Source organism: Rutidosis leptorrhynchoides, unplaced genomic scaffold (genome assembly GCF_046630445.1).
Source record: "Rutidosis leptorrhynchoides isolate AG116_Rl617_1_P2 unplaced genomic scaffold, CSIRO_AGI_Rlap_v1 contig546, whole genome shotgun sequence".
In the NCBI taxonomy this organism is placed as follows: Eukaryota; Viridiplantae; Streptophyta; class Magnoliopsida; order Asterales; family Asteraceae; genus Rutidosis; species Rutidosis leptorrhynchoides.
In genome coordinates this window covers 12,116-38,785 of record NW_027266771.1, presented here as the reverse complement: position 1 = coordinate 38,785, position 26,670 = coordinate 12,116, and the positions used below count along the sequence as shown (strand labels likewise).

At 33.5% G+C, this 26,670-nt stretch overlaps 1 protein-coding gene and 1 pseudogene across 1 annotated transcript; both read left to right on the top strand.

Moving 5' to 3' along the window:
• Window positions 1-247: 247 nt before the first annotated feature.
• Window positions 248-4,255, top strand: LOC139884389 (chaperonin CPN60-like 2, mitochondrial; annotated as a pseudogene).
• Window positions 4,256-20,681: 16,426 nt separating this feature from the next.
• LOC139884388 (transcription factor GTE1-like) lies at window positions 20,682-21,128 on the top strand. Its single transcript, XM_071868427.1, has one exon. The coding sequence runs from the start codon at window positions 20,682-20,684 to the stop codon at window positions 21,126-21,128; it is 447 nt and encodes a 148-aa protein (XP_071724528.1).
• Window positions 21,129-26,670: the final 5,542 nt, after the last annotated feature.

The window sequence follows — 26,670 nt, the reverse complement described above, 5'->3', positions numbered from 1 at the left end:
ATGAAAAAAATATATTCACATATCTACGTACTCCAATTATACCTTAATCATCAAAAAAGAAAAATGTTGAAAGTTATAAATGGGACACCGTTCCTCTTTCTACTTCCCATCATACTAGTCATAAATATTGAATCCTGTGGTGGAGCTGGTGATATCGCCATATTCTGGGGCCAACATCAAAACGATCGAGTCTGTATCATTTGGCGATCAGAGTCATTTGTCCCCGTAAAAAGACTACAGGAGAGGTATGTCGACGGATATTATCATCATGCTACCATTTCATACCTCACCTCAAGTATCAATTCAACGATATCGGAACTCAAATCAAGGGATTGGTTTTGCTGCGAGTCATCGATGTTCTCCGCTCTATGTTGCGATCTCGAGGGTCACGGGCTGCGAGGGGCTTAAGATGTTGATCCGTGACGAGGAGGGAGCCGTGACGGGAAAGACAAAGAATGTGGTATTCAGAGAAATATTACATTGCAGTTCTTCTTCTACTAAGAAACTGGTATGATTTTTTGCTTACTCATGTTGTTTATAGCTGTTTTGATTTGTGAGAAAACGCGGGAAAAATTGAAGGAAAAATATTACCGAAAAATTGTATTGGCATTTTGTTTCATTGGATTGAATTTGGGTCTCAAATTAATTGGATTGGGTTAGCTAATGATTTTCTTTTCCTTAATCTTACGACATTTTCTTCAATGTTGAATCAAACTTTTTCGTTGAAGTATCAATTTAGACCATTCCTTAAGAACGGAACTGATGAAATCAGTTGAAATGATGAGTTTATTTGGAAATACTGTGAAAATGAACGCTTTCTTTATTTGGTTTCCAAAGGTTGGTGGAAGAATCATATGGACAAGTAATTACATGGCAAAGGATATCACTTTCGGGGTTGGGGCACGTGCAACTATGCTTCAAGGTGTATCAGAGGTTGCAGAAGCCGTGAAGGTTACAATGGGACCAAAGGTATGGAACTTGCAATGCTCTTAAAACTGACTTTTCTGATGCAATTCTACTTTTTGATAGCTCTAGTTTGAAACTCATGAATAACTTGGGGTTCTTTCTTCGGCACACCAATTCAGGGTCGTAATATGATTATTGAGACAGGTAGACAGAATCCCAAGGTCACTAAAGATGGTGTTACTGTCGCCAAAAGCATCCAGTTCAAAGATAAGTCTAAAAATGTTGGCGCAGAACTTGTAAAGCAGGTTGCTAGTGCTACCAACAAAGCTGCCGGAGATGGTAAAGTTTGTTCTTTTACTCTCCCCCTTGTAGCAATTGAGCTCGAAAATCCAAACTTCTTACTATGCAATAATATGGAATAATATATTAAATTGTCGTTTTTAAGTCGGGATCCTTTTTACAGGTACAACTTGTGCAACTGTTCTCACTCAGACAATACTTACAGAAGGCTGCAAGTCAGTTGCTGCTGGTGTAAATGTCATGGACTTGCGTAGGGGAATTAATATGGCAGTTGATGCTGTCATATCGGACTTGAAAAGCAGGGCAGTGATGATCAGTACACCGGAGGAAATAACACAGGTGAAGTGCATTTCTCTGAAGAGCTCTTTACCTTATGTGGTTGTGGTGTCGATACAGAAATCCCCCATCGCTGAAAGGTTAATGTACCGGAATTTATGAAATTAAGACTGGATAAACAGGTTTTTTTTTTTTTTTTTTTATTATTTTTTTTTTTATGTGGGTGCTGCTGTATCTTGTAAAATTTTAAAATGTGCTTGTGTGATATAAACGTAACTCGATTTACGGCTCTACTGTGCCTTCTCCTTGGTCTATTCTTTATATACCTTAGCGATTCTTGTAAATTGTCATGCCGAAATCAGGTTGCGACTATATCTGCAAATGGTGAGCGTGAGATTGGGGAGTTGATAGCTAGAGCTATGGAGAAAGTGGGAAAGCGAGGAGTCATTACTGTATCTGTGAGTACAAGTCCCTTTCCAGTAACATATCATCGCGATTGAGTTAAACAAAATTATTCTGATATGTTATCTAAACTGTGTAGGATGGAAACACCTTGTTTAATGAGTTGGAAGTTGTGGAAGGGATGAAGCTTGCCAGAGGTTATATTTCTCCTTACTTAATAACTGATCAGAAGACCCAGAAATGTGTGAGTTCAATTTGCTGACTAAAATATCTTCATATACCTTATTTGTATCACATCTCTATAAGACAATTATTTGAAATTTTTTTACCTGCTTGTTTTCAGGAACTTGAAAATCCATTGATCCTCATCCATGACAAGAAAATATCAGATGTGTACTCTCTTTTGAAAACACTGGAGTTGTCTGTAAATGTAACATAACTCTCTTTTCATGGCATAATTTTTCGTGCGACTTGAATTTTTTTGGATGAGTGCTAAAAGGCAGAAGAAACATAATTCATTGCTTCTAACACTTTTCAACTTTTGGACAGAAAAATAGGCCTTTGCTTGTCGTGGCTGAGGATGTGGACAGTGATGCATTGGCTATGCTCATTCTCAACAAGCATCAAGGCGGTGTTAAGGTGATTGACTTTACTCATACTAGTGTCCTTATTGTAAACTTGTATAAGATAAGCGCATTGGCCTTTGTGAGATTGGCGTTTTCGCTTATCCTTAATTGAAGGCTTGGTGTCAGGCATTTCTCATTAATTTCATAATTTCTCATTTTGTGAATATAGGTTTGTGCCATTAAAGCTCCTGGTTTCGGGGACAACAGAAAGGCAAACTTAGACAATCTCACTGTTCTCACTGGTGCAGAGGTTATCCGATTTTCTCGTTAACATACTTTTATGTGAATTATTTTTGTTACAGCTTAGTAACTCGTAAATTGAACAGGTTATCAGTGAAGCTCATGGTCTAACTCTTGACAAAGTCCAAGTTGAGATGCTTGGTACTGCAAAGAAGGTTCATATTCACGATCTTGTGTTGTGACTTCACATTTTCTTTAGAATGTTTTTGACATAATATTTTCACAGGTCACCATCTCTCTTGACGATACAATTGTTCTCCATGGAGGTGGGAACAAGAAGCTTATTGAATAGAGATGTGAGCAGGTATTCTTTTTTACTTCATCTTTGAATCTTCCCTAGATTATTAGATATATATGCATTCTGATTTCTGACTGAATTCGCATCTGAGACATCTTTAACACTCTTACTGTATTTTGTTTTTTACAGCTGAGAACGACCATGGATAAGAGCAGAGCCGTGTTTGACAAAGAGAAAGCACAGGAAAGACTATCGAAGTTATCTGGAGATGTTGCTGTTTTCAAGGTTTGCTCTGTCTATTTCTTAAAGTTTTAAACAGCTTTTCCATGTTATGCCTTTATAATCATACACAGACATGAAAAGAACTCTTCCTTTAGGATGGGGGTGCAAGTGAGTCAGAAGTTGGAGATAGGAAAGATAGAGTTGAAGATGCTTTAAATGCGACAAGAGCAGCCATTGAAGAAGGAGTTGTGCCAGGCAAGTTGAAAAGGATCCACACTTAATTGGCTAGACACTTTATCTTTGCTCAAGGTAGAATCTAAACCTATCTGTTTTCATTAGGTGGTGGAGTTGCTTTATTGTATGCTTCAAAAGCTTTGGAAAATCTTAAAACTCAAAATGAAGATCAGAAACGAGGAGTGCAAATAATTCAGAATGCTCTCAAGGCACCTGCATACACCACTGCTTCAAATGCTGGTTACGAGGCATCTCTGGTGCTAGGGAAATTGCTTGACCAAGATGATCACCATTTTGGCTTTGATGCTGCAAAAGGTTACTTCTTGTCTATCCTAGAGACATTATTGTCGCTGAAGCTAGATCCTTCTGATAATATATTATGTTTAAATAAGAATCTGAAAATTGTCATTTTCCCGAAATCTTATTTTCATTGTTTTATTTTATTTTACAAAGTGGAATACTTTTGGTCTTGTTTCGGATTTTACAAAATACCGGGCTAATTACAATATTATTTCTTTTACCAGGTTCTTTTGTCAACATGGTGAAAGAAGGAATCATAGATCCTCTCAAAGTGATCAGAATTGCTCTTGTAGATGCGGCTAGGTATGTTTTTTGTCCATAATAGTCCTCTTTTGTTTTGCATGGTACTTTTCGATACCTCACTTTTCATTTTCATTCCTCTTAATTGTTGTCGTGATTGCAGTATCTCGATGCTACTGATGACCACTGAGGCAGCTGTTGTTGAAAGTGCTGCTGACCTCAAAAACAACCCCCAAGCCGAGTGCCGAATATGGATGATATGGGTTACTAGATCATTTGGCAACAGAGCGATGCGCCAATTCTTCGTGTAGTTTCTCTGCAATCAATTTTTTAAAATAATAATCATAAATCTTAAACCTAAAATGTAACATAAATTTTGTGTAAGAAGGGAAACTAGTTACATTTAGAAATCAATACCATGTTTCTTTACTTGATGGATTTCCCCAAACCCTTATTCATTTGATGAAATTATTTTTGGATTAGCTATTTAAATCTTTGTTATGTTTTTTAGATATATTACCTCTGTCTTTAATTAATTGTCACTTTTATAATTAACTAGTGTTAGAGTTTGAGCGTTGCTCGAGGCTATTTGTTAATGTACGAAAAATATGTGATGTGGTATACTGTATATATTTAACTTGCTTCTTCATAATTATTCTAGATATGAGATGTTTGTTGTGGCTAAATTAAAAAATGTATAAAATTAATTTTGATTAAGAGCAAAACATATGCATTTGATATTAGCATTCAAGATACATAATTATATAAATATTCATTTCGAAACTTAAAACCATGTCCTTGATTCAATGCTACACTTCTGACTCCCGGTGACATCTTAATTATTACTATCAAAGAAAAAAGAACCATTCGAATTTTGCAAATGAGCAATGGTTGTGAAACAACCTATTTCTATATATATCTATTACATTAACATTGGCGATGATGGTTAATGAGGATGAGTATAATGAATATAATATTGTATATCTATTTATAAGCTCTAGGTAGTTTCTTGTATCTCTCCCAAATCTTTATTGATGAATCAAAATTTTCAAATTGAAAATAAAAAGACCATCAAATGAGATATTTTCGTTACCTTTCCTGCCAATGAGATTAAACAAACAAAAACAATAAATTTTGCCCATTTCTTAATGTATAGTGAATAATGCATCTATAAATGGCCATGCTTAGCGACTTGGAACTCATGTATGATTCCATTGATGACCTTCAAATAGCACTTTCTGAATGTTCAAAACTGCAACTAATAATGAAGCAGCAACATCTGGCCAGGAACATGAAAACCACTCTCAACTGCCCAAATAACATATGCAAATTAACTCTTTCTAATAATAATAATAATAATTATATTATTATTATTATTATTATTATTATTATTTGCTGAAGTACCTATGTAATCCAATGAAGTTTAGACGTGGTATATGTAATATTAGAAAAAGGCCCGCAACAGAAGTCGCGGACATATGCAGAACATATTTTTGATTGTTGTTTGAGAAACTACGAAAATGCTTAATAATATTTGCTCAAAGTATGCAAATGTTAATAGCTTTTCTGAAATAGAAAGAAAATAAAAATACACATAACTTAAATATACAAATAACTAATCCAAACAGTCTGCAAATATAAACAAAAGAACCAAATACATTATAGTTTATCAAAATGTTAACATTAACTTAACATTAAACCTACATAAAGCTCATATACTTACAAAACAATATGTCATCAACTATTTGAAGGTGCAAATATAATTCTCAATGTCTGTAAATGCTCCCTGATAGACTCCCCGACCAAAATCCTACAATCCAAAGATAAATCGATATGTAGATTATATGTTGAACTAATTTATTGTTGCTTTGTGGCCTGTTACAGGGTTCATCAATATATAGCATATTGATAATTAATAAATACAGAAGTAATGGAAAAGACATCCTGAAACTCTTTGAAACAAACGGAGTTATTTTTACTGAAAGGTAATGTAAATACAAAAAAGAAAACACCATTATAGTCGCTACTTGAAGTTTACAACATATAAATACCTTTACACAATAATTAAAAGTCCTAATTTGAAATCGACAACCCAGATTTTCCATTCAAACTCAACCTTTTTCCAACACAACAATATATAATAGAGTGAGTTGTAGAGATTAGCTTGTTACCTAAGTTCTTTGACGCTCTTGACTCAGTTTTATGGCCCCAATTTCTAGCATAATTTCTCTTGAATTTTCTTGAACAACCTGCAAACAAAAGGAGTCGAGCATAAAATTTTTTACACATAAAAGCAGAATGGTTAGAGGCTGAAAGCTTATCTGAACTAAAAAATTGCCGTAGTTTTTTCGATGGGGTTTTAGAACAGACCGACGAACGCAAAAAAGAGGAGATGTTTACTATAATTTTTCAAAGGTTACAAAAATCTCAGGAATTGAAAATATCACTACTTGTGTAAATACAGAACTGTGTAAATCATGACACAAATAGGAGCAAACCAAAATTTAAGTTATTCACAATGGCGGTGAAACTTTTATAAAACTTAAAATGGCAGATTAAATTGGGTGTCGGGCTTATGCTTTATTGCTGCAAGGCTGCAATGATATTTCCCCATGGTGATAAGCTTCCACGGGAGGAAAAAAGATATTAATGATAGTTTGACAATCTCCCTCAATTTCCATGCATTTGAGGTCTAAAGTAGTAGCCATTTCAATACTTTTAAATGTTGTAGCTTATGCCATGGCTGCACTTTCTTTTCTTCCAATGAGTCCCCAAAGCTCCGCCAATGCATATCGATTAGAATCCATACCAAAATAATAACTTGCATCAAAATTTATCTTTAAAAAACCATTAGCTGGTGGACGCGATGACTGTGAGATCTCAGATCTAACAGGGGTAGTATTGTTAGAGCTAACCTGATCCATTTCTTCGAAACTCAGAAGCCACTTTCAAAATCCTACAACAGCCTGTGTCGAAATTCCACATTTTACATGAAATACGCTGTTGTTCCTGTTGTTCCAAATCCACCTAGCTGCAGCTACAAATAGTTTTAACTTAGATATCGATAAATTTTGAAATAAATCATTGAGCCACTGACTTGGTGCAGAATTATGAAACTGTAGAATGCTAGAATTTCCTAATCCTTGCCAGAATATTTTCGCCCATACAGTCCCAAAAAAGGTGAATCAGCGACTCACCATAAATCAAAACAAACTTCACAATGCGTCGGTATTTGCATCCCCCGTTGGCTATATTCATCCCTCATCACCATGATTCCTATACACATTTTCTAAGCGAAAAAATTGAGTTTAGGAATCAAATCTAAGGACAAAAGTTTTTGTCAATGCTGAAATGAATTTAAGACAGTAGAAGAAGATATAGAATTAGTATATATAAATTGTAAGCAGAATGGTTAGAGGCTGAAAGCTTATCTCAACTAAAAAATTATTGTGGTTTCTTCGAATGAGGAAATCGAATGAAGTAATGCTCTGACATTACGGAGGGAAAAAAAGTTCAGGAAATAACAAACCTTAACGATTGAGATTATTGTTAAAGCTTAAATCCAACAAATCCTTTCATCTTCGTTTTACCTGCAAGAAAGAAAACATCGTAACAATGTAATCTAAATAAAAAAGGAAACAGAGAAGCAATGCTCTCCTTTCAACACGAAATGGTTCATTTTGACTTTTGGGTAGATCTGAATGCGGAAAAATTGCCAAAATCAACATCATAAATATTCGAATTTCACGTACATTTCCCATAAATAAATTAGCACCCTAATTGTTTACCGATTTGAACTGTGATACTTTGCAGCACCCCTCAACTGACTTAAGAGTCATAATTATTTGTTACCTCATAACTAGCTTAAGAGTCTATCTTCTTATTTAAGCAAACTTTACAGCACCCCTCAACTCCTCATGATATCTTCCTTCGGTGCATAGCTGTTTTGAAGAAAGTCACCTACAAATAAACATAAGCATGGATATTGATTTTTTTGTCACAGATATTGCAGCAAACAAATGGACTACGAAGAGGAGGAAAAATGCAAAATATGAGACTTACTTACATCCTTGTTGGATGGATTTTTTGTTGTACTTTCCTGCCGGTTGTAAACTGCAAAATATGAAAACATTTGAATTAGGGGATAATGGCACTGAAAAAAACATTACAATCACCATATGTACTTTGAAAGTAAGAGATATCCAACCTGGACTCTAATAGGTAAGGCAATATGCAATCCTACTAAAGAAAAAGTAGTCTCATTAACCCTTTAATTAGCTGTTAAGGAGGAAGCAAATAAAAATTAAGAGTAAAGGAAACTCATTTAAAAGTTACAACTGTACGTAATTTCTATCAAATAGTCAAGTGAACTAATGGCAGTAAAATACAACACAAGCACAAAATACTTACCAATAAAGTATTGAAATTGAATTGCAATGAGCCTGACTTCCCCTCCACCTCCCTACTCAAAATAAGAAAAATTCAATCATGATGGGACTCACCTAATCAGGCCAGACCAGTAAGATTCATATTCAGCAATAAACGAAAAAAAATCACGTACGAATCTAGCTTACTTAGAATTGCTTTCTCATGTTAACTGTGAATTGAAGCCTTGGTTTCCAGTTTGAGTTCATCCTGTGAAAACAACCTGCGTAGAGAAATTAAAAACATGTTACAACATGATGAGAGTTTCTTTAGAAGACATAAGTACTTTATAAATCTTAAAGGGAACAAAAAGATCAATTAAGCTTCATAATAGGACAAATTTGAGCAAATTCAAATTGAAACTTATATTGATAGTCTACTAACGTATAATTCAGAAGGTTTTCATGAAGTAACAACAAAAACCAACTCGAATAATCCAAACTGAGCAAATTCAATCCGATTGAGTTGAAACACATATTAAAGATTAAAAATGTTGATTGAGCTTAGCCCTTAGTGTTCTCAAATATTAAACAAAGTTGACTTGATCAAACCAAAAACTTCTTCTTTTACAATTACACCACTAAATTGCAGAAACACCAAATCACTAACCAAAACTGACTACCAATTTCAGGAAACAGCTTATACATTAAACCCCAAAAAACGAAAAGCTCGAAAATGATAATCGATACCTAATCCATTCCACTTGACAATGGCTGTGCAATAAAAGTGGGGATCTCATCCATATACTTATCAGGTTTACCATTATGCAAGATCTTAGTAAAGCCACCCATCTCGAAATTGGGTCCATTCTGATGTTTCTTGAACTAGTAATACATAATCCGACACTGTCACGTGTTGTAAACAGAATTGGAGGCTGTCACCGCCGTGTGGAATAGCCTCTTCTTGTGAAGCTGTTTCCTTGATCTGTCATATGGCATCTTCATGATTGGGTCAACTGAGAATCGAGCTGACGATGGGCCTGGAAGTCCCTGCCTGAGAGGAGCATTTGCAAATATGATTATGTTGGACGTGCCACTGAGAATGTTATTATGACACTAAAAAAAAAATTCCCAAAACCCATTTTTTCTGGAAATTTCTGTTCTTTCTTTCTCTGCAAAATTATCGAAATGCAAATCGGAGAATGTTGGCTTATTTATAAAGTCGCCATTTTTGCACTTGTTGAAGAAAATGGCTAACTGACTAATAATTTTGCATAAGTTTAGTAAACTGTTTTGCATATTTGTATTCCTATTGAATCGCAATCATTATTGTTCAACGGCTTACAAAATTCTCAGGAAAAGCTTTGAGTTTTGTACCAGCGAGGGTTTGGTTCAGCGACCCTTTGACCAGCGATTTCTTCCTCTACAGACGACGACAGCCCTTCTCGTCGGTCTATATGGATTCGTCGTTGTCTGGGCTATCTGAAATTGGTGACCTCGTCGAAGGAAATGGACTGAACATGACGGTTCAAGGTGAAACGTCGCTTCAGCACACGCGACTGGTTTTCTGTCGGTTTGGTCTGCTCCGGCAAAGGCAAAGGCTGAGACTGGTGTCTATGGGTTCGTACGGATGTTAGCGTTCCAACGGTGATGGTCTCTGGTCGTGGGGTGGTCGGACGACGGCTGTGGGTGACGGTTTGTGGCTGGAGATCAAGGCGCGCAGATGGGAGCTTTTTAGATGATAAATCCTAATTGGTTCAAAGAACAGAGATAGAGAGCGGAAATGTGAATGGAGTGAGAGGGAGAGGGAGAGAAATATGTGGCAACTGACGAGACATGCTGATACAGACGATCCAAGGCACATAAATAGATGAGATGGACAGATTAAGAGTTGTGAACCAGTGAACAGATGTTTTAATAATAATCTGAGTCTTAATTTGAGGAAAGGAAGATGAATAGTGAAAAATAATTGTAGACATGTGTGGACTTTAATCCTTTCTTATATCTGTTTATACTTAAATATATTTCTCCCATTATTAAGGCTTGTAGTTATTTATTCAAGTGGGAAGTGAAAGCTTAAAGTTTGCTACATGCATAAAAAAAAAAAGAAAAAGAGGTTGCTACATGCTAACTTCAGAAAAAAAAATTCTACATCCTACAACCTACAATTGTCCTCTTTACAACTTGGGAGAGCAGAAAATGCCACTGAGTGTCTTGTCATTCAAAAAAAGGAAAAAGAAAAGTCATTATAGCTCTGTGCTTTACATTTCCCCTACAAAATCATATCTTTATTTAGCTAATCCTGATAACTAAACCAAATCATATAGAATAAAAGCCTACAAAATCCCAACACTCGTAAAACTCTTTCTCCATGCCTTTGTTCACCAAAACCTGTATCTCTTTTTTCTTCATTGTTAGTTGTAAATACACCATCATATCCTATCAAAGAAACACGGATTTAGGCATTTAGCTGAATGTTTTGCTACTCGTGCTATTTCTCTCGATAAGAGGAGCCTCATATATAGGACTCTATCACATATTTCGATTTGAGGAAGATTTTCTTGAAGCAACAGAATTAATTTTCAAGAAGAAAACCACAATCTAATGAAACTCTAGAAAAAAACAGACAAAAACTGTACTATTAATGAAAGAAGGCTTACATTGGAGAATAGAAATACATCATTCCCGTTTTCTTTGCTTTATCTTCTTCTTCTCCCCACTTCAGTTTGTCCTATGTTCTTGTTATATTTAACAAAAATCAACGTGACTTTACTTGTAATCATGGATAGTTAAAGACATGATAGATAGGATTGATCAAGCAAAAGGAATTTCCGAATTATAATGAATTTAGGAGAAATGAAGGGAGTAGACAGTTTTTAGGAATTAACTGCTATTAGTAGTTCGAAAAAGAAAAGAAAAAAAAAAACTTCTCCGACTTTCCTGCCGTTTTACGTAATAAATTAAGAAAAAAATTCAAAAATTCAGGATTAAAGATAAATCACTTTTCTAATTCGTGAAGGATTGGATTCTGGTTTGGTGGTTCGGAAGATCCACCTTTATATTATTAATAGATAGATTCTAACGCCATAAATCTATTAAACTTGATTCCTTATTATTAGTGACGTCAAAAAAGAAAGATTACAACTAAAACAAAAAGAAAACTTTCAACTCAACTAAAACTTTCAAGTAAATTAAGTGTTCCAGTCAAATAAGGATACTAATGGTGATATTAAAGGATTCATCATCATATATGACCTTCTTGTACGAAATAGAGGCATTGCAAACTTGTGAGATTTTGAGACGATTATAAATCTCTTATTTTCACCCTACCTACTCGCAATTGACCTTCAAAACTCAACATCAGGGAAAAAATAAATAAATAAATCGAGTGAAAATATACATTCTATGTAGCCTGCAAAACCTGATGGAACCAGATTCGAAACAAACTCCACTAAACTTTGAGATCCATAAATATATATTGTACCTTGTTTTTTTTTTATAACAAATATATATTGTACCTAGACCTTAATAATGTTGGGCATTTTGCACTTTTAGACGTGGTGAAAAATAGTACTATAATAAAATATTATAAACACGATAAAACAGATTTTTTTTCAAAAAATGATCTCCCGATTAGAATGAGGTTACACTTCTTAGTTCTTGTGAATATTTTCTACATCAGCACATAAACTAAGTACTCCGTACAAGTAAAAAAGAACAGGCATTGTTATGTATCGAGTACAATCCAAACAGACAGGAAAAGAGGGAAAAATAAAATAAAATCGAGGAAGTGAAAAACATCCGTTTCATCAACGATTGGTAATCTGTATCAGACTTTGAAAAGTATAACCACGTTTCTTTCGACTTTCCAGAGCTCCACACACACTCATCGTTATCCAAAAATGGACAGAATGTACATAACCAAATTAAAAACCAAACACGATTACATGTCATCGGTCATTAACTATAAAATAACTTAATAATTAATTAAACATTCTGATTCTATGCTTGGCCATGCAAGATGATTGAGTGTTACTGGCCATCATTAAAGTATAAAAGAAAGAAAAAAAAAAGCACGGATTAGAAGCAAACCCAAAAATGAGAAGTCGTTTTAAAATCCATTTAATACCTGGAAGTTATAATCTGAAAAAAAAAAAAAAAGTAAATTGATAATAAAGTAGTAGAATCACTAAAACTCATTAAATAGAAAATTCTAAAAACATAGATGACTCCATTTCATTATACTTGTTAGAGATAGTCAAACTTTTGAATGGAGAACATGAAATAAATGTGAAAACCTGTGAATATATCTTCATAATTTCATAAACCGTTGCATGTGGGTCCTCATCAAAATTGGGTTATGATATTCTTGCTCTTCGTGTTTAGAGATGATGGATCAAACAAAAAAATCCCGGAAATCAATGAAACAAAGTGCGTACGTATTTGAGATTATAGAAATCATCATGGAATGAAAAAGTTGGTACTTGTAGAAAGCCCTATACGTAAGCATTTGTGATAAGTTGTAACTGTCATCAGATCATTAGAAGTCATCGAATATGAAGAGTGATGCGGTTTCTTCGGGTGCAAGTCCCTGAAATTATTAGTATCCAAAATATTATCTTCCTGTTTTTATGCCGTTTTTGATATTAATTGAGAAACAAAATTTTAAAAATCTTCATTAAAGATAAATAGGTTTGCTAACTTATGGAGGTTTGGGAACAGGTTTGGTAACTGATTGGGGTTTTTCTCCTTTATTATATAGTAAAAATTCTTTAAATTAATATTCGATAAATTAATAAATTTTTTAAAATAATAAATTTGTCCGATCCCGACTCGGGCCAATGTAAAAAAATTGAAAAATTCGATAAAATAATAAGATAATAATTTTTCGGGAGATTCCTTTATAATTTTTGGTCTCAAGAAAATCATAAATTAATAATTCATAGAAACTGAAAAAAATATATTATACTCTATTGAAATATGATTCAATAGTTGTCTGTTTTCCTTTAAAGTTCAAGTTTATTTGGAACCATTGCAATCAAGTAAGAACACAGTACAACTATTGAATCTCAAAGTTCGTTGCAACGTAATTCTAAGAGGCATAGACTAATTTACCTTTTTGTTTGATATGTACGGAAATATGAATTACGTTGAATCGGTTAAAAACACTTTAAATTAATATTTATTAATTTATCGATAAATTAATAACTCTCTAAATTAATAAATTTTTTCGATTCTGATATTATTAATTTATAGAGTTTTAACTGTATTAATAGATTAGAGATTGAGGGAGTCTTGAAACCTTCGTCAATTCGTCATTGCTAGTAATTTTGGAGTAGGATCACCGAAATTCTCGAAAGAGCAATTTCTGCAGACTGTAGATACATTGATTAGTCACTAGACACATTTGGTTCAACACCCTTTAATTATAAAACAAAACATACTTTGAAGACAAGAGTTATGTCAGGATCTCCGGCCCACCTAACAGCATGTTAGAATACCGGTTCATTCTCATGGGTCTCGTGTATTTTCATACCTGCCATTTAATGAGTTAAGATGAAAACCTATGTGTGCCATACCAATGTGCCAACTATTGAATGGATGGATCAATGTGCTTATTGTGTGATGGCCAAGTCTTGTTCTCCTATATATATATACTTCTTTTTTATTTGTAAGATGCACAAGCGAATCAGAGTGTGAGAATTCAATGAGAATGGTGCCCATTCAGTATAGGTATGATTATTTTACATGTTATAAAACTTTTTGTATGATAGAAAAATTCAAAAATGTAACAAGAATAATTCAAATGTCAATTGCATGAATCCATAAACCATTGTAATTTGTTAACACTAGAGTTTTTTCCAATCTCACTGCCATCATCACAGGGCAAATAGAGTCTAGGTGTGAAAGAATCATCGTCAACCCTCAAATGGAATCTTCAAATGTGTTGTTATATTGTACCGAACTCATTTTTGATACCCATTTAACTACTCACAAATTATAATCTAAAAGGCTATTAAATTATATTTTCAACGATTTTATTATAGTCTATGCTGACTGCTGTAACATCTTTTCTTTACATTTAATATGTTTATGCAATTGAAATAATTGATGATCAGTTCAATAATTAATTTATTTTAAAAGATTTTTTTCACATATCATCCAAGAATATGTAACATGTATTTACTAATTTTACCTTGAATACACCATTGGAATTATATTACTCCCTTCATTTTAAAATAAGTGTCCATTTTACATTTATATCTAGATATATTATTTTTTGGATGAAGAAAAAATAAACTTTTGGATGAAAATAAAATAAAATGGATGTAAAATGAACACTTATTTTAAAATGGAGGGAGTATGACAATAAAGACAAAAATGTAGACCAATTAGCTAACTACTCGATGTTACCCTAATCACTTATCTCTATAAACAATCTCATATTGAGGACGTTTAAGGTGTAGCGACCCTATTTACAAGCTCACAATATAATTTTATGTAGAGTTTATTTTACATTTTAACAACACTACTAATCACATATTTTTCTATATTTCTTATAATTTTGATTGTCCAAAGTTCATCTTGAAGTAGGTGTAACAAAGACATGGTGGAAAAATCAAGAAAGCCGAAGCAAACCTTTTTATTTGAGTGTTTATCATCTAAAATTGATTTAACAATTTACTAGATATGATAAGAATCATCAATCTATTTTATTTTTTTATCATGAATTAATAGAATTTATTTTAAGATAATTTTATTAATTTGCAGTAGCTTACATATTGGTGATAATAAATGGAGTGCGTTACATATATAGGGATGAACCGTAAAAGGTGGACATAGAGTAGAGAGTTCGGTTTTTCAAAACTTGATTTTGGTGAATTGTAATTAGTAAAATCGAGTTTTCAAAACACGACTTTATTTTGGCTAGAAAATAAAAAAATAGCAAAATGGTTTCCCTGAAAATAGAAAATACTAAAAAAAAAAGTTAGTCAAAGACAAGATCGAGTTTTGAGTACTCGATTTTGAGCAAAACTGCATTTTGAAAACCCGATTTTGATTATTTTTTACCCCAATCATCAACACAATTATCAACAGAATCATGATGGGAGATGGTTAAATGATCAAAATCGAGTTTTCAGAACTTACCTTTACCTTATTTTCATTAATTTCCGTTAATTTTCATTTAATCATACAATTAAATCTGAAGTTCGAATTTTCAAAATCCGAATTCTTTATTCTCGTCCATCTTTTAAAAATTGTCACATATTCTGTCTACCTTTTAGGATTCGTCAATATTTTTGTAATTAAATGTAATAAATGCGGCCGCGAGAAAAACGGTTATACCCTTTTTGGATGCTTGTAAGAGTAAGTCCAAATTGGAAATGTTGCAGGCTCTGTATGGTTATATAGTTCAAACAGCAGACCAAGAAGTAGTCTGTCCAATTTCTCTTGAAGAGTATGAAGATGAAAATCCGTGTGTGTCTTCAATGTGCCCATCACTTCCACCTTAGTTGTGTCTATGAAAGGATGGAGAGAAGCCCGACGTGTCCTGTCTGTAGTGAGATGATTTTAATTCAAGAGGAATAGATTGAGCATCAAATATCATCATGTAGGTTGTGAAACACTGAGGCTCTGAAATCGAAACAATGCAAAGAGGCCAAAACAAAAGTCGCTTGATTGCATCCGAAGCTACAAGTCAACATGACAAATGAGCCTTAGTGATCGGGATATTTTGTCTTGAATCTTCAGGGAGAACACAGCTTTAGATAGACTAGTTTATGAAATTTAAAGGGCTTTTCTCTGTAGCGTAATTGTACGATAATTAACAAAGTAATTTGACTAATCAAAAAAATTATGTTCAATGTAATTAATGATATTGCTTGTGTTTGATGTTATGACAAAGCCAAAATGCACTCAGAGTCTCCTTCCACCCCAACTACTTTCACAGAAGGTGCACTGTCACTAACCAAGAACTGGTAGCCGAAACGGGATATCAAGATATCATAGAGCTCTTGCGAGGTACTGAAACTTACGAAGAACATGAGGGTATAGTCGGGGCCTTCGGAATTCGAGGTCGAAAAGGCGAAAAAGTTCAAGAATTTGGTGCTGGAAATTGGTGACGGGAGATCGGATAGACTGAATGGAGGGGAAATAGACGTCGAGATTCTAAGGAGTTTGTGGTGGACGATTCAGATGATCATGTTGCATCATTGGTGGATGTGGTAAATCCGTCATTGAATATGGCTGACGACAAGTATCTATAGGACCGTTCTATTTTAGTTCCGACGAATGATATTGTAGTTGATGTGAACGAATACATGTTATCTCTCATACCGAGAGAAACAAAGATGTATTTGAGCCTCGATGGACCTTGCACATCGGAAGGGATAGTAGATAGATATGATGTGTCGGAATTCCTGACAACGATCACGTGCTAGGGAATGCCGAGGCACGAATTGAAGCTAAAATTTTGCATTCCACTGATGCTATTGAGAAATATCGACCAATTGTCAGGATTCTGTAATGGGACAAGGCTTATGGTGACGCAATTTGGAGACCATATCATCGAGGGAAAGATAATGATCGAAAGCCATGTTGGGGAGAGGGTCTTTATTTCGAGGTTGACGTTGCATCCGTCTGACAAAATGGTTCCCTTGCATTTCCAGCGCATGCAATTCTCGCTGGCACTTTCGTTCGCGATGACGATCAGTAAAAGTCAGGGACAATCGCTCCGAGACGTGGGATTGTACCGTGACCGGTGTTCTCCCATGGACAATTCTATGTTGGGATCTTGAGGTTCACAAATTGCAGGGGCTTAAATCTATGACGAGGAGGGAGCTATGACAACTAAGACGGTGAATGTGGTCTTCGGTGAAGTATTCAGGAATTTGAGATGAACCATGCTCATTTAGATACTTTTATTTCAACCTTTTCACTTTTAAAAAATTGTTAGCATATTTATTTTGATAAATAAGGATATTATTGAACTTCTAACAAATAAAATATGCTATGATGATTATATAAAATATCCGTTTAAAAAATTTTAAAAGAGAAATACACTTCCGTCCAATGAACGGGCATTCGGACTAGTTTACCAAAAGGCTATTCAAATTAATATGTAACAATTTTGTTATAGTCTTAGATGAAATAATTGATGATCAATTCAACAATAATATTTTTTTTTTTAAAAATAAAAGGTTGTTTTCCTCATATCATCCATAAACATATACTATCACTGTCTATAAATACATGATGTTTTGATTCTTGTAGCACGTGTAATTTACACGTGTTACAAAAATCAAAACATCATGTATTTTGAGACGGAGAGAGTATTAACTATTTTTTACTCTGAATACACCATTGGAATTATATTATGATAGTACGGACAAAAAAGTAAACCAATTACCTAACTAATTAATCTTACCCTAATCACTTGATCTATATAAATAATCTCATATCGTAATATAATTTAATTTTGAGTTTATTTCATATTTCAACAACCCAAATTGTGGCGCCCACTCCCAACTCCACCTTAACGAGAATCGGGAATGGTGCCCGTCGGTATCTTTTATTCATCGTAGCCTTTCGTTGCTTTGCGGAAGCGGACCCTATAGATGCCTCGTAGCCCGGATCTTTACTTTTCCATGGACCTGAAAAGAAAGAACATATATTTTTCGGAAAGGATAAGCTATAATGTTTAGTGAGGTTTTACATTGAAAACATTTAATTGAAACATTGATCAAGGTAGAACGTTAAATAGGCTTGGATCATAAACATCATAAATCATTTTATCATTAGAAGCATTAAATCCATTTGAAACATTTCAAAGTTCAATCAATGAAAATATTTCCGGAAACAAACAGAAATATTTGTTGAACATTTCGTCGAACCCCTTTAGTGAAATCATCGGGATGACTAACAATATGGACTACAGTACCGTCAGCAAAGGACGCAACTAAAACTCCAGCTAGATATATTAGGGTAGCCATACCATCTGATCAAACCACAACACGGGGTCACAAGGACCTAGTACTCTATAAGGATTGGATCGCCACGAAGTCGACCGAATCCCATCATCAATAAAACATTTTAATTGGGTTCGTATTTATATAATATATATAATAAAGTAAAAACTTGGTTTTAAGTTCACCATTCATCGTTAAGTAAAAACTTGCTTTTAAATCAATAAGAAGCAAAGAAAACTTTGCTTTTAGGATCTTTGAAGGTTCTCTCCAATTTTCAAAGGTATAATACGTACCTATGCCGTACATTTAAATAAATCATAAATCACGGCATAGTAATATATATTGCATAAAGCATCAACATATTTTTCATAGAGAAATGAAAGTAACACTGACCTTAATAGCTCCTTGATTCGTCCCCGTACTAGTATCGTCGCGATCTATTGACCTATCGAGATAGCGATTATTAATATCATACGTACTTACGCTTATTGGAAAGATTATACGAATTAAATTCTACGCGTCACACTCGTTATAATCACTCTAAATTAAATTTTAACATATTATCTACTTCATTCTATATTAATCTTTATCCTAAAATCATTTATTTTATTATAATCTATAATTAATTTTCTTAGTTCAATTATTCAATTAAATATTTTATAATAGAAAAATATTTAAAAGAATTTACATAATATTCCAAATCATTTAAAATGACATAATTATGATTTTTTTCCAAAATTTTATAAACTGAAATATTACTTTAATTTTTTTTAAAAAAAACACTTAATTATATTTAAATCATTTTTTAACTTTAATTAATTCAGAAATCAAAATAAAATAAATTTGATCTCCATTAAATCCAAATGTTACATATTTGTGTTCAGAATAATATAATTAACCTATTGTTAAAATTTGGTAGATTCGGGACCAGTAAAAATGATTTTATTAGGTTCGGAAAATAAAAATAATACTTTTAGGGTTTCACTTTAGGGTCGGAAATACTGGTTTTGGCCCTGAACCGAATTGATTTGAAATGAACCGGACAAAACCGATTTTAAAAATAGGAAATGACGATTTAACCTTTGACTTAAATCTGATCGGATGAAAATGCGTTGGCAAACTTGTAATTATTTTAAAAACACAAGGGTAAAATAGTCTTTAACACTAAAACGGATTCGGTTCATTCTTTTATAAAAAGGATTGAACCAAACCGGTTCAATCACAATTATATCGTCTTCAACCTCGATCCCGATTCTCTCTCTCTTCCGACTCTCTGTTCGTCGTCGGTTTCGCCGGAAACCGCCGTTTCCGGTCCCTTCATAGGTCGTTTCCCATAGTTTTCGACCTGGAAAACTCGATTATGAGGTTAGATTTACTTAATTCTTCTCCGTTTTCGTTTAATTTGAATTTTAGGATTCGGGTCCAATTTTTATAAACGTCGAATTAAGTTCTCTCCTTCTAATATGTTAATCTACGTTCTCTGGAGAGTGTTTCTATGTGAAAATAGAAACGATTCATGTACAGGAAGGCGTCGAATTTTACCTTCAAAAGTGTCGGCCATCGAGTTTTGCCGTGGTAGGCTCCGGTTACGTTAGCCGTCGACCAAGGAAGCTGCTGGACTATCAACTCGAACGAGACTCGGCCAAGAAAAGTCGACTCGGTTGAACTCGTTCACTGACTCGCTGGTGACTCAGTAGCTTCCCGGCCGGTATTCGTTTCGATTCAATCGGTTCCGAGCTCTACGTCACTTCGTCTACAACATATCTTGATTTCAATTGATTCCAGTAAGTTTGGATTTTTGGACAGTGTAATTAGACGATATATGAAATTTAGACAGTTATAATCTTACGTAAGTCGTTACGGAAGAATTTTGAACTGGAAATTTTTGTAATTGGACTGTGAATATTGAACTGAAATTGTATGGATTATTGCTGAATTTTTTGTTGAATAGAATGAAATGAAAATGGTTTTGGCTACCGATAAAGTGAGGTTACGGAGAGATTGATCGTGTAATGAAGAGGGAGGGAGTAGGTGTAATTATAGAAGGGAGAGAGGGAGTAGGTGCAATCGTAGATGGCAGTGTGTGAAAATAATTCACATGGGTCCTGTTTAAAAATATATATTTTAAAGTAGTGGTAGGGTCCACTCAATAATTCAACTCTCCGTATCGTAATTTAATCTTTACTCGGGTAAAAGTATTACGGAAAACGAATGGTTCAAGATTTGAAATTTGACTTTTATAATCGATAAAATAATTCTCGACAGTTAGGTCGGACACGGTCGTTACACAAATAATTATATATTTTTCTATGTTTCTTATAATCTTGATTTCCAAAGTTCATCTTGAGGCGGGTGTTGCAAAGACATGGTGGAAAAATCAAGGAAGTTGAAGCAAACCTTTTCATTTAAGTGTTTATCATCTAAAATCGATTTGATGATTCACGAGATATGCCGCCAACTTAGGAATGTAGATAAGAAGCAAATTACCATGCTTCGTAACAAACTGAACTCCGATGAGATCAGCAAAGCCTTGGAGATGGTTGCTGAAGAAATCCCGAGTTTTCCATCCACAACGCTTGAAGTTAACCTTGATTTGACTGAATTGAGTGAAGTGATGTTATGGAGGTTAAGAGAGTATACGGTAGAAATGCTAAAAACTTCAGGGAGAATTCCAGAACCTTCAGAAATCGTCGTCAATGGCATTCCAGTTAATAATGGTGCCAATGAAGACAAGAACAACTCCATCAAGCAAAGAAGAGAAACTTGTGATGCTAAGGCTACTTCGAAAAGGACTAAGAAAGCTGAGCCATAGAATCCTTTACAGATTCCAGGCACCTATTGGCGGAGAGATATGAGGAACTGTGGTGCTGGACTGCGGTCAGTGTGATCGAGCTTTGAGGAGGGAGAGAGCCTTTTTTTGGCAGTAGGGCCCATGTGGGTGTTTAAAATTGCATTTGAAGAATTAAGGATTTGTGTTTAATCAATGATTTATTATGTGAATGGATTACTTTTAGTTTTCAATAAAGAACTCGGACTTGTTATTGACATTATGAATTGTTTACGATCGTATGGTAAGAATCATCATTCTACTTTTATTTCTGCTTAATCGTTTGGTCGTTGGATGAATTTATGGGGTTATCCACTAATTTTTAACCTGATTTTAAAATATATAAAATTAAAAATATATAAATCTTAATAGATAATTAAACCTCTTCAAAATAATATGAATTTATTTCTTCTTAAAAAATATTTGTTAAAGATACTTAATTAATGATTTTATCATGTCAATTTTAGTGAGTTTTGATAGATTTAAGCTATGTACAATCTCAAAATTCGTGGTGCGACAATAATTCTTTACTATTAAACACATAAAAGTATTTTAAATTTAACTCTATGCAATTAAATATACTCCACTTAATCTTAATATCCTCTTGATGACCCTAAATTACGAAATCTAGATTTATCGTTATTTTCTGCACTTTGATAAAAATTACTTTAACTGATTTGAACTTTTAATTGATAAATTCTTATTTTAAAGCGGATTTGAATTTGTGAATTATAACTTACGATGATATTTTATTAAAATATCAATAATTTCGCTCCATGATTTGGATAAATAAAGTTTTTAAAATATCTTAATTGGTTTTGAAACTTCTTTGGACGTATTGATTATTAGGCCACCTTTATATTATTATATTTTGTATTTGGTATTTACTGAGTGTTTTGTCACTCATCTAAATATTATATCATTTTTTTCTTTGTAGTATCTAGATTAAGCGGTTCCAGGAAGCGTGAGAAGCGTTAAGCTCATTTTCTTTAAATGATGTAATTCTTTTCATTCATTTTCTATTAGATTTTATTCCGTTGGTAGAATCAAACATAAATGTAAATGGATGTAATAATATATTATTAAATTAATTTTTTAATTGAGATATGATGATTATGTTGGTCTTAATCTCGGGTTGGGAAGATTACGACGCCGGTCACGACTAGGATGATTTTCGGGTCGTGACATTAACAAAGTAATTTGACTAATAAAAAAATAAATTGTGTTCAATGTAATTAATGATGCTGGTTGTGTTTTGTGTTATGAAAAAGCTAAAATCTCCTTCCACCCCAACTACTTCCACATAAGGTGCACTGTCACTAACCAAGAACTGGTAGCCCAAATGGGATATCAAGATATCATGGAGCTCTAGCGTCCATTTGATATGATTGTAGGTAGCACCGACCATTATCAACCTAAACACAAATATTAGGTTTTGAAATTTAAATAATGTCATTGTAGCTAGCTGGAAGTAAAACCCCTCTAGTACTGGAGTATCTTACATATGTAGAGGTGAGGAACGAGGGCTAGAGAGTGGTAAACATTATTGTCATGTTTTAACCCCCTAGTGTTACATTAATTGTCATTTTAATTTTGGCTAAACTATTATCTGTCCCTCATGTTTAACTAACTAAACTCAAAAAACTTTCCTATATATCTAATGAAACGTCTATCCACCAGGTTAGCACTACAATTGATATATATTAGGTCATGGACGTTAAAGTTTGTCCATGTAGTGCCTAGCTGGATAGCTTAAACAGTTATATTGTGTCATATTTGTCCTCTGTGGTGTTATTCCTTGCTTTACTCTCGTGATAATTAGCACCTTACTTTAGTCTCATGATAATTATCTCCACAATCATACAACCTCTCTCTTGTTTTTTGACAAAATGATAAATTTTTATTAATTAATTAATTAGGTGGCCGAATTCGCTGATGTCCTTTATATCCGAACCGCCGGATAAAACTATTTGGAAGAACCGAAATTGAGAGGAAGAGTGTCGTCCAAAAGCGAACTACTAGAAGAAGAAATCCTCAATTACAATTGAAAAGGTACTAATGTAGTGGAAAGACCAATGCAGAAAAGGAGGTCCATCTGTTACAATTTAAAAGAAACATAACTTACTCTTAACGATCTATAACCAAACAATTCATCTTCTTTTTACCTCTATTCTTTACTTTGTGTAGTTAATAATGGCAATAATGCACAATCGAATTATCAAAGGATTGTGCACTTACATGATGCAATTCTCATACTTAGTTATTATTTTCCCTAATGTTTAAAACATCAACCCAAATAAATCTTAATTGATTGGACAGTTACATTTTTCTTTTCTTCATTCAGGTTTTGGGAAGCAGCTTAAAGGATTGAAGCTTGTTAGTCCCTTCCATGGCTGCAAGACAAATGCCTCGTAATTATTGATGGTGTGGTGCCAGATCTTTTGTTAATAGTGATTAGTATGCAGCCATACCCCCTAATAGCAAAGAAAAGTCAAAATAAATAGTAGGCTACATGCTATTAGTTTGCTATATGTATAGGACGGTGGAGACAAGAAATGGGCAAAAGAAAAATTGAATGCATGGTGTTGGTTTTCTTCATGATTTGACGAGAAAGTTGACGAGGGAAGGTGACTAATTAATTAGTCATGCAAAGAGTTGGTGCACACTTTGCCTATAAATAGTCACGTAGTTTCAGTTTTGAAACACACAACACAGACGGCAAAAATAAAAAGAGAGAAAGTTTCTTTGTGATATATTCTTGAGAGAAAAGAGTGAGGTAGAAAATAAATTCCGTAATTAGATAACTAATTACGATATTTATGTAAGAAAAAATAGAATAGTAGAAAAATAATTGAGTGACTACGATTGTACTATCGTAGAGAGAGGTGGGTACAAACATATAAGATTGTACAAAATTTTTTACTAATGATTTTTCTGCCCTGAACATATAACGACACGTTAAATATTCGTATCTTCTTTATTTATCATTGTTTGCATTATTTCAGGCTTACAAATTGTTGTTGGTTCACTCCGATCTTTGCTATAATTCCGTTGCAAAACTCAACTCAATTTAGACATAAAATTAGACATAAAATTGAAAGATGAAAGACCTTTATACATAAAATTGAAAGAGCAAAGTTTTCCCCGGCCACCACCTGCTCCTTTTCACTGATGACTTGGACGCACTCAATTAGACATAAAATTGAAAGATGAAAGACCTTTATCAACTTGGAATCTTAATGTTTTTTTTTTTCATGGCCATGAAAAATCGAAGCTCGATTCAGGTAAGACAAAGAACTTCGTGCTCTTACTTCTCTACAAATCCTTGATCTGGCAAAAAATAATTTGTCTAGGACTATACGCCATGTTTTAGCAAATTTAGTTTTATGGCATGAACCTCACAATATATATACCACAAATGTTGGAGAGAAATCTGAAAAGAAGAAGCTGGAACTGGATCTGTTTTATCTGAGCGTTGCAACCGGATTTATAGTTGGATATTGGAGCTCTGTTGGATCTTTCCTGTTCAATCAAGCATGGAGAATTATGTTTTTCAGCATTGTCGATCAAATTTGGCTTTAGATTTTATTGTTCACAGCCAAATCTAGACGAGTGTAACTTAAGTATTTGTCTTGTATCCATGATTTTGTTTGGTGATGATAATAAAAAAAATATAGTTTAGGTTATTATTGTATGCTTTATTGGAACAATTTTTTCGAGCTACACAAATGTTTGAAAGGATGGCTATAAGAACTAAGAAGATTGATCAGGTTTAGATATTCTTAGTGACAAAGCCTAATGAAATAAAGCCTTGTATAATGGTTCCAGGTCATATGAACATAATTCTCTTGAACTCTTATAAATTTCAAGACTACTGCATCAGTCTTCTCTAGGAATTTTCTAAATCGTTCCTAATTTAATGAAGAATCTGTTACATGTACTCGTAAACCTTTGTAATTTGTTATGTATATTTGGTATGGTATAATTAATGTCTAGTTATACGATAATCAATTATGATAGCTTCTAATCATTAAAATATGTCTAATGAAATAAATGGACAAACATATATCCAATTAGATAGAACTCAAATTTGTAAACATCCAAGTTGTCATTGCATCATAAGCTGGTCACGGCAGGGTACCACCAAGCTGCTGCTCCATATATACCCACCGTTACAAAATTCTTACGTGGTAGACATACATCCATTAATGGTTGAATTTCTATGCACAATGTGTTTACGAAAGGTAGGAATTATAGGCCTCAAAATATTCTCAAAAATGCAATACTTCTCTTTCAACACTTCTCTAACAAATTAACGGATTAATTGTATCAACACCATTTAAAACTACGTACGAAGTAATGTTTTAGTTTTTAAATTGGAAAGAATAAATTTGAAGTTATAATAATAGGACGTTGTCCTCAAACTCTTACGCTTTTCCAATCTGCCCGTCATCATCATAGGGAAAATCAAGTTCTAGGAGTGAAACAATCATCATCAACCCTCATATGGAATCTTCAAATGTGCCGTTGTATTGTACCGAACTCATGTTTTGTACCCATTTAATTAATCACAAAATTATTATCTAAAAGGTTATTTAATTTAAGTTTTGAACGATTTTATTGTAGTCTATGGTGTAACTTTTTTTCTTTATCTTTAATATGTTTATGCAGTTCAAATAATTGATGATCCGTTCAACAATAATTAAAAAAAAAGGGATTTCTTTTTTCCACATCATCCAAGAACATGTAACATGTTTTTTTTTTTTTTACTTTGAATACATCTTTGGAATTATATTATGAAAATAGGGATAAAAATGTAAACCAATATTTACTTAACTTACCCTAATTACTCAGATCTCTATAAATAATTTCATATTAAAGATGTTAGTTGTACAGCCACCCTTTACATGCTTATAATATAATTTTATTTTGAGCTTATTTCATATTTTAACAATACTAATAATCACATATTTTTCTATGTTTCTTATAATCTTAATTGCCCAAAGTTCATCGTGAGGTGATCGTAGCAAAGACATGGTGGAAAAATCTAGGAAGCGGAAGCAATCCTTTTTATTTGAGTATTTATCATCTAAAATCGATTTGACAATTTACCAAATTTGGTAAGAAACATCATTTTATTTTAGTTTTTATCATGAATTAATAGAATTTATTTGAGATATCTTTATTAATTTGCAGTACTGCCACTCTCCTAAAGTTTGTTCGATTGTTTCGGAAAGCACATGATGAGAATTGCAAACAGGCTGAAACGGAAAAGAAGAAGGCCGCTACCGAATCAGAGAAACCAAAGGTTAATAATATGAGGAAGAGTGAAAACACCTAGCTAAAGGAAGCTTAATAATTGTATAAGTTATGCTCCTGGCAAATCGAGCCACTATCTTGTTTGCAAAACCGAACGAACAAGAACTGTCTCTCGGTGGTTTTATCAGACTTATGAAAAAACTGCTCCAAGTTCTCGTGCCTGCTGTTTAAATCATCATGTTGATTGTGAAATACTCGAGGCTTCTGA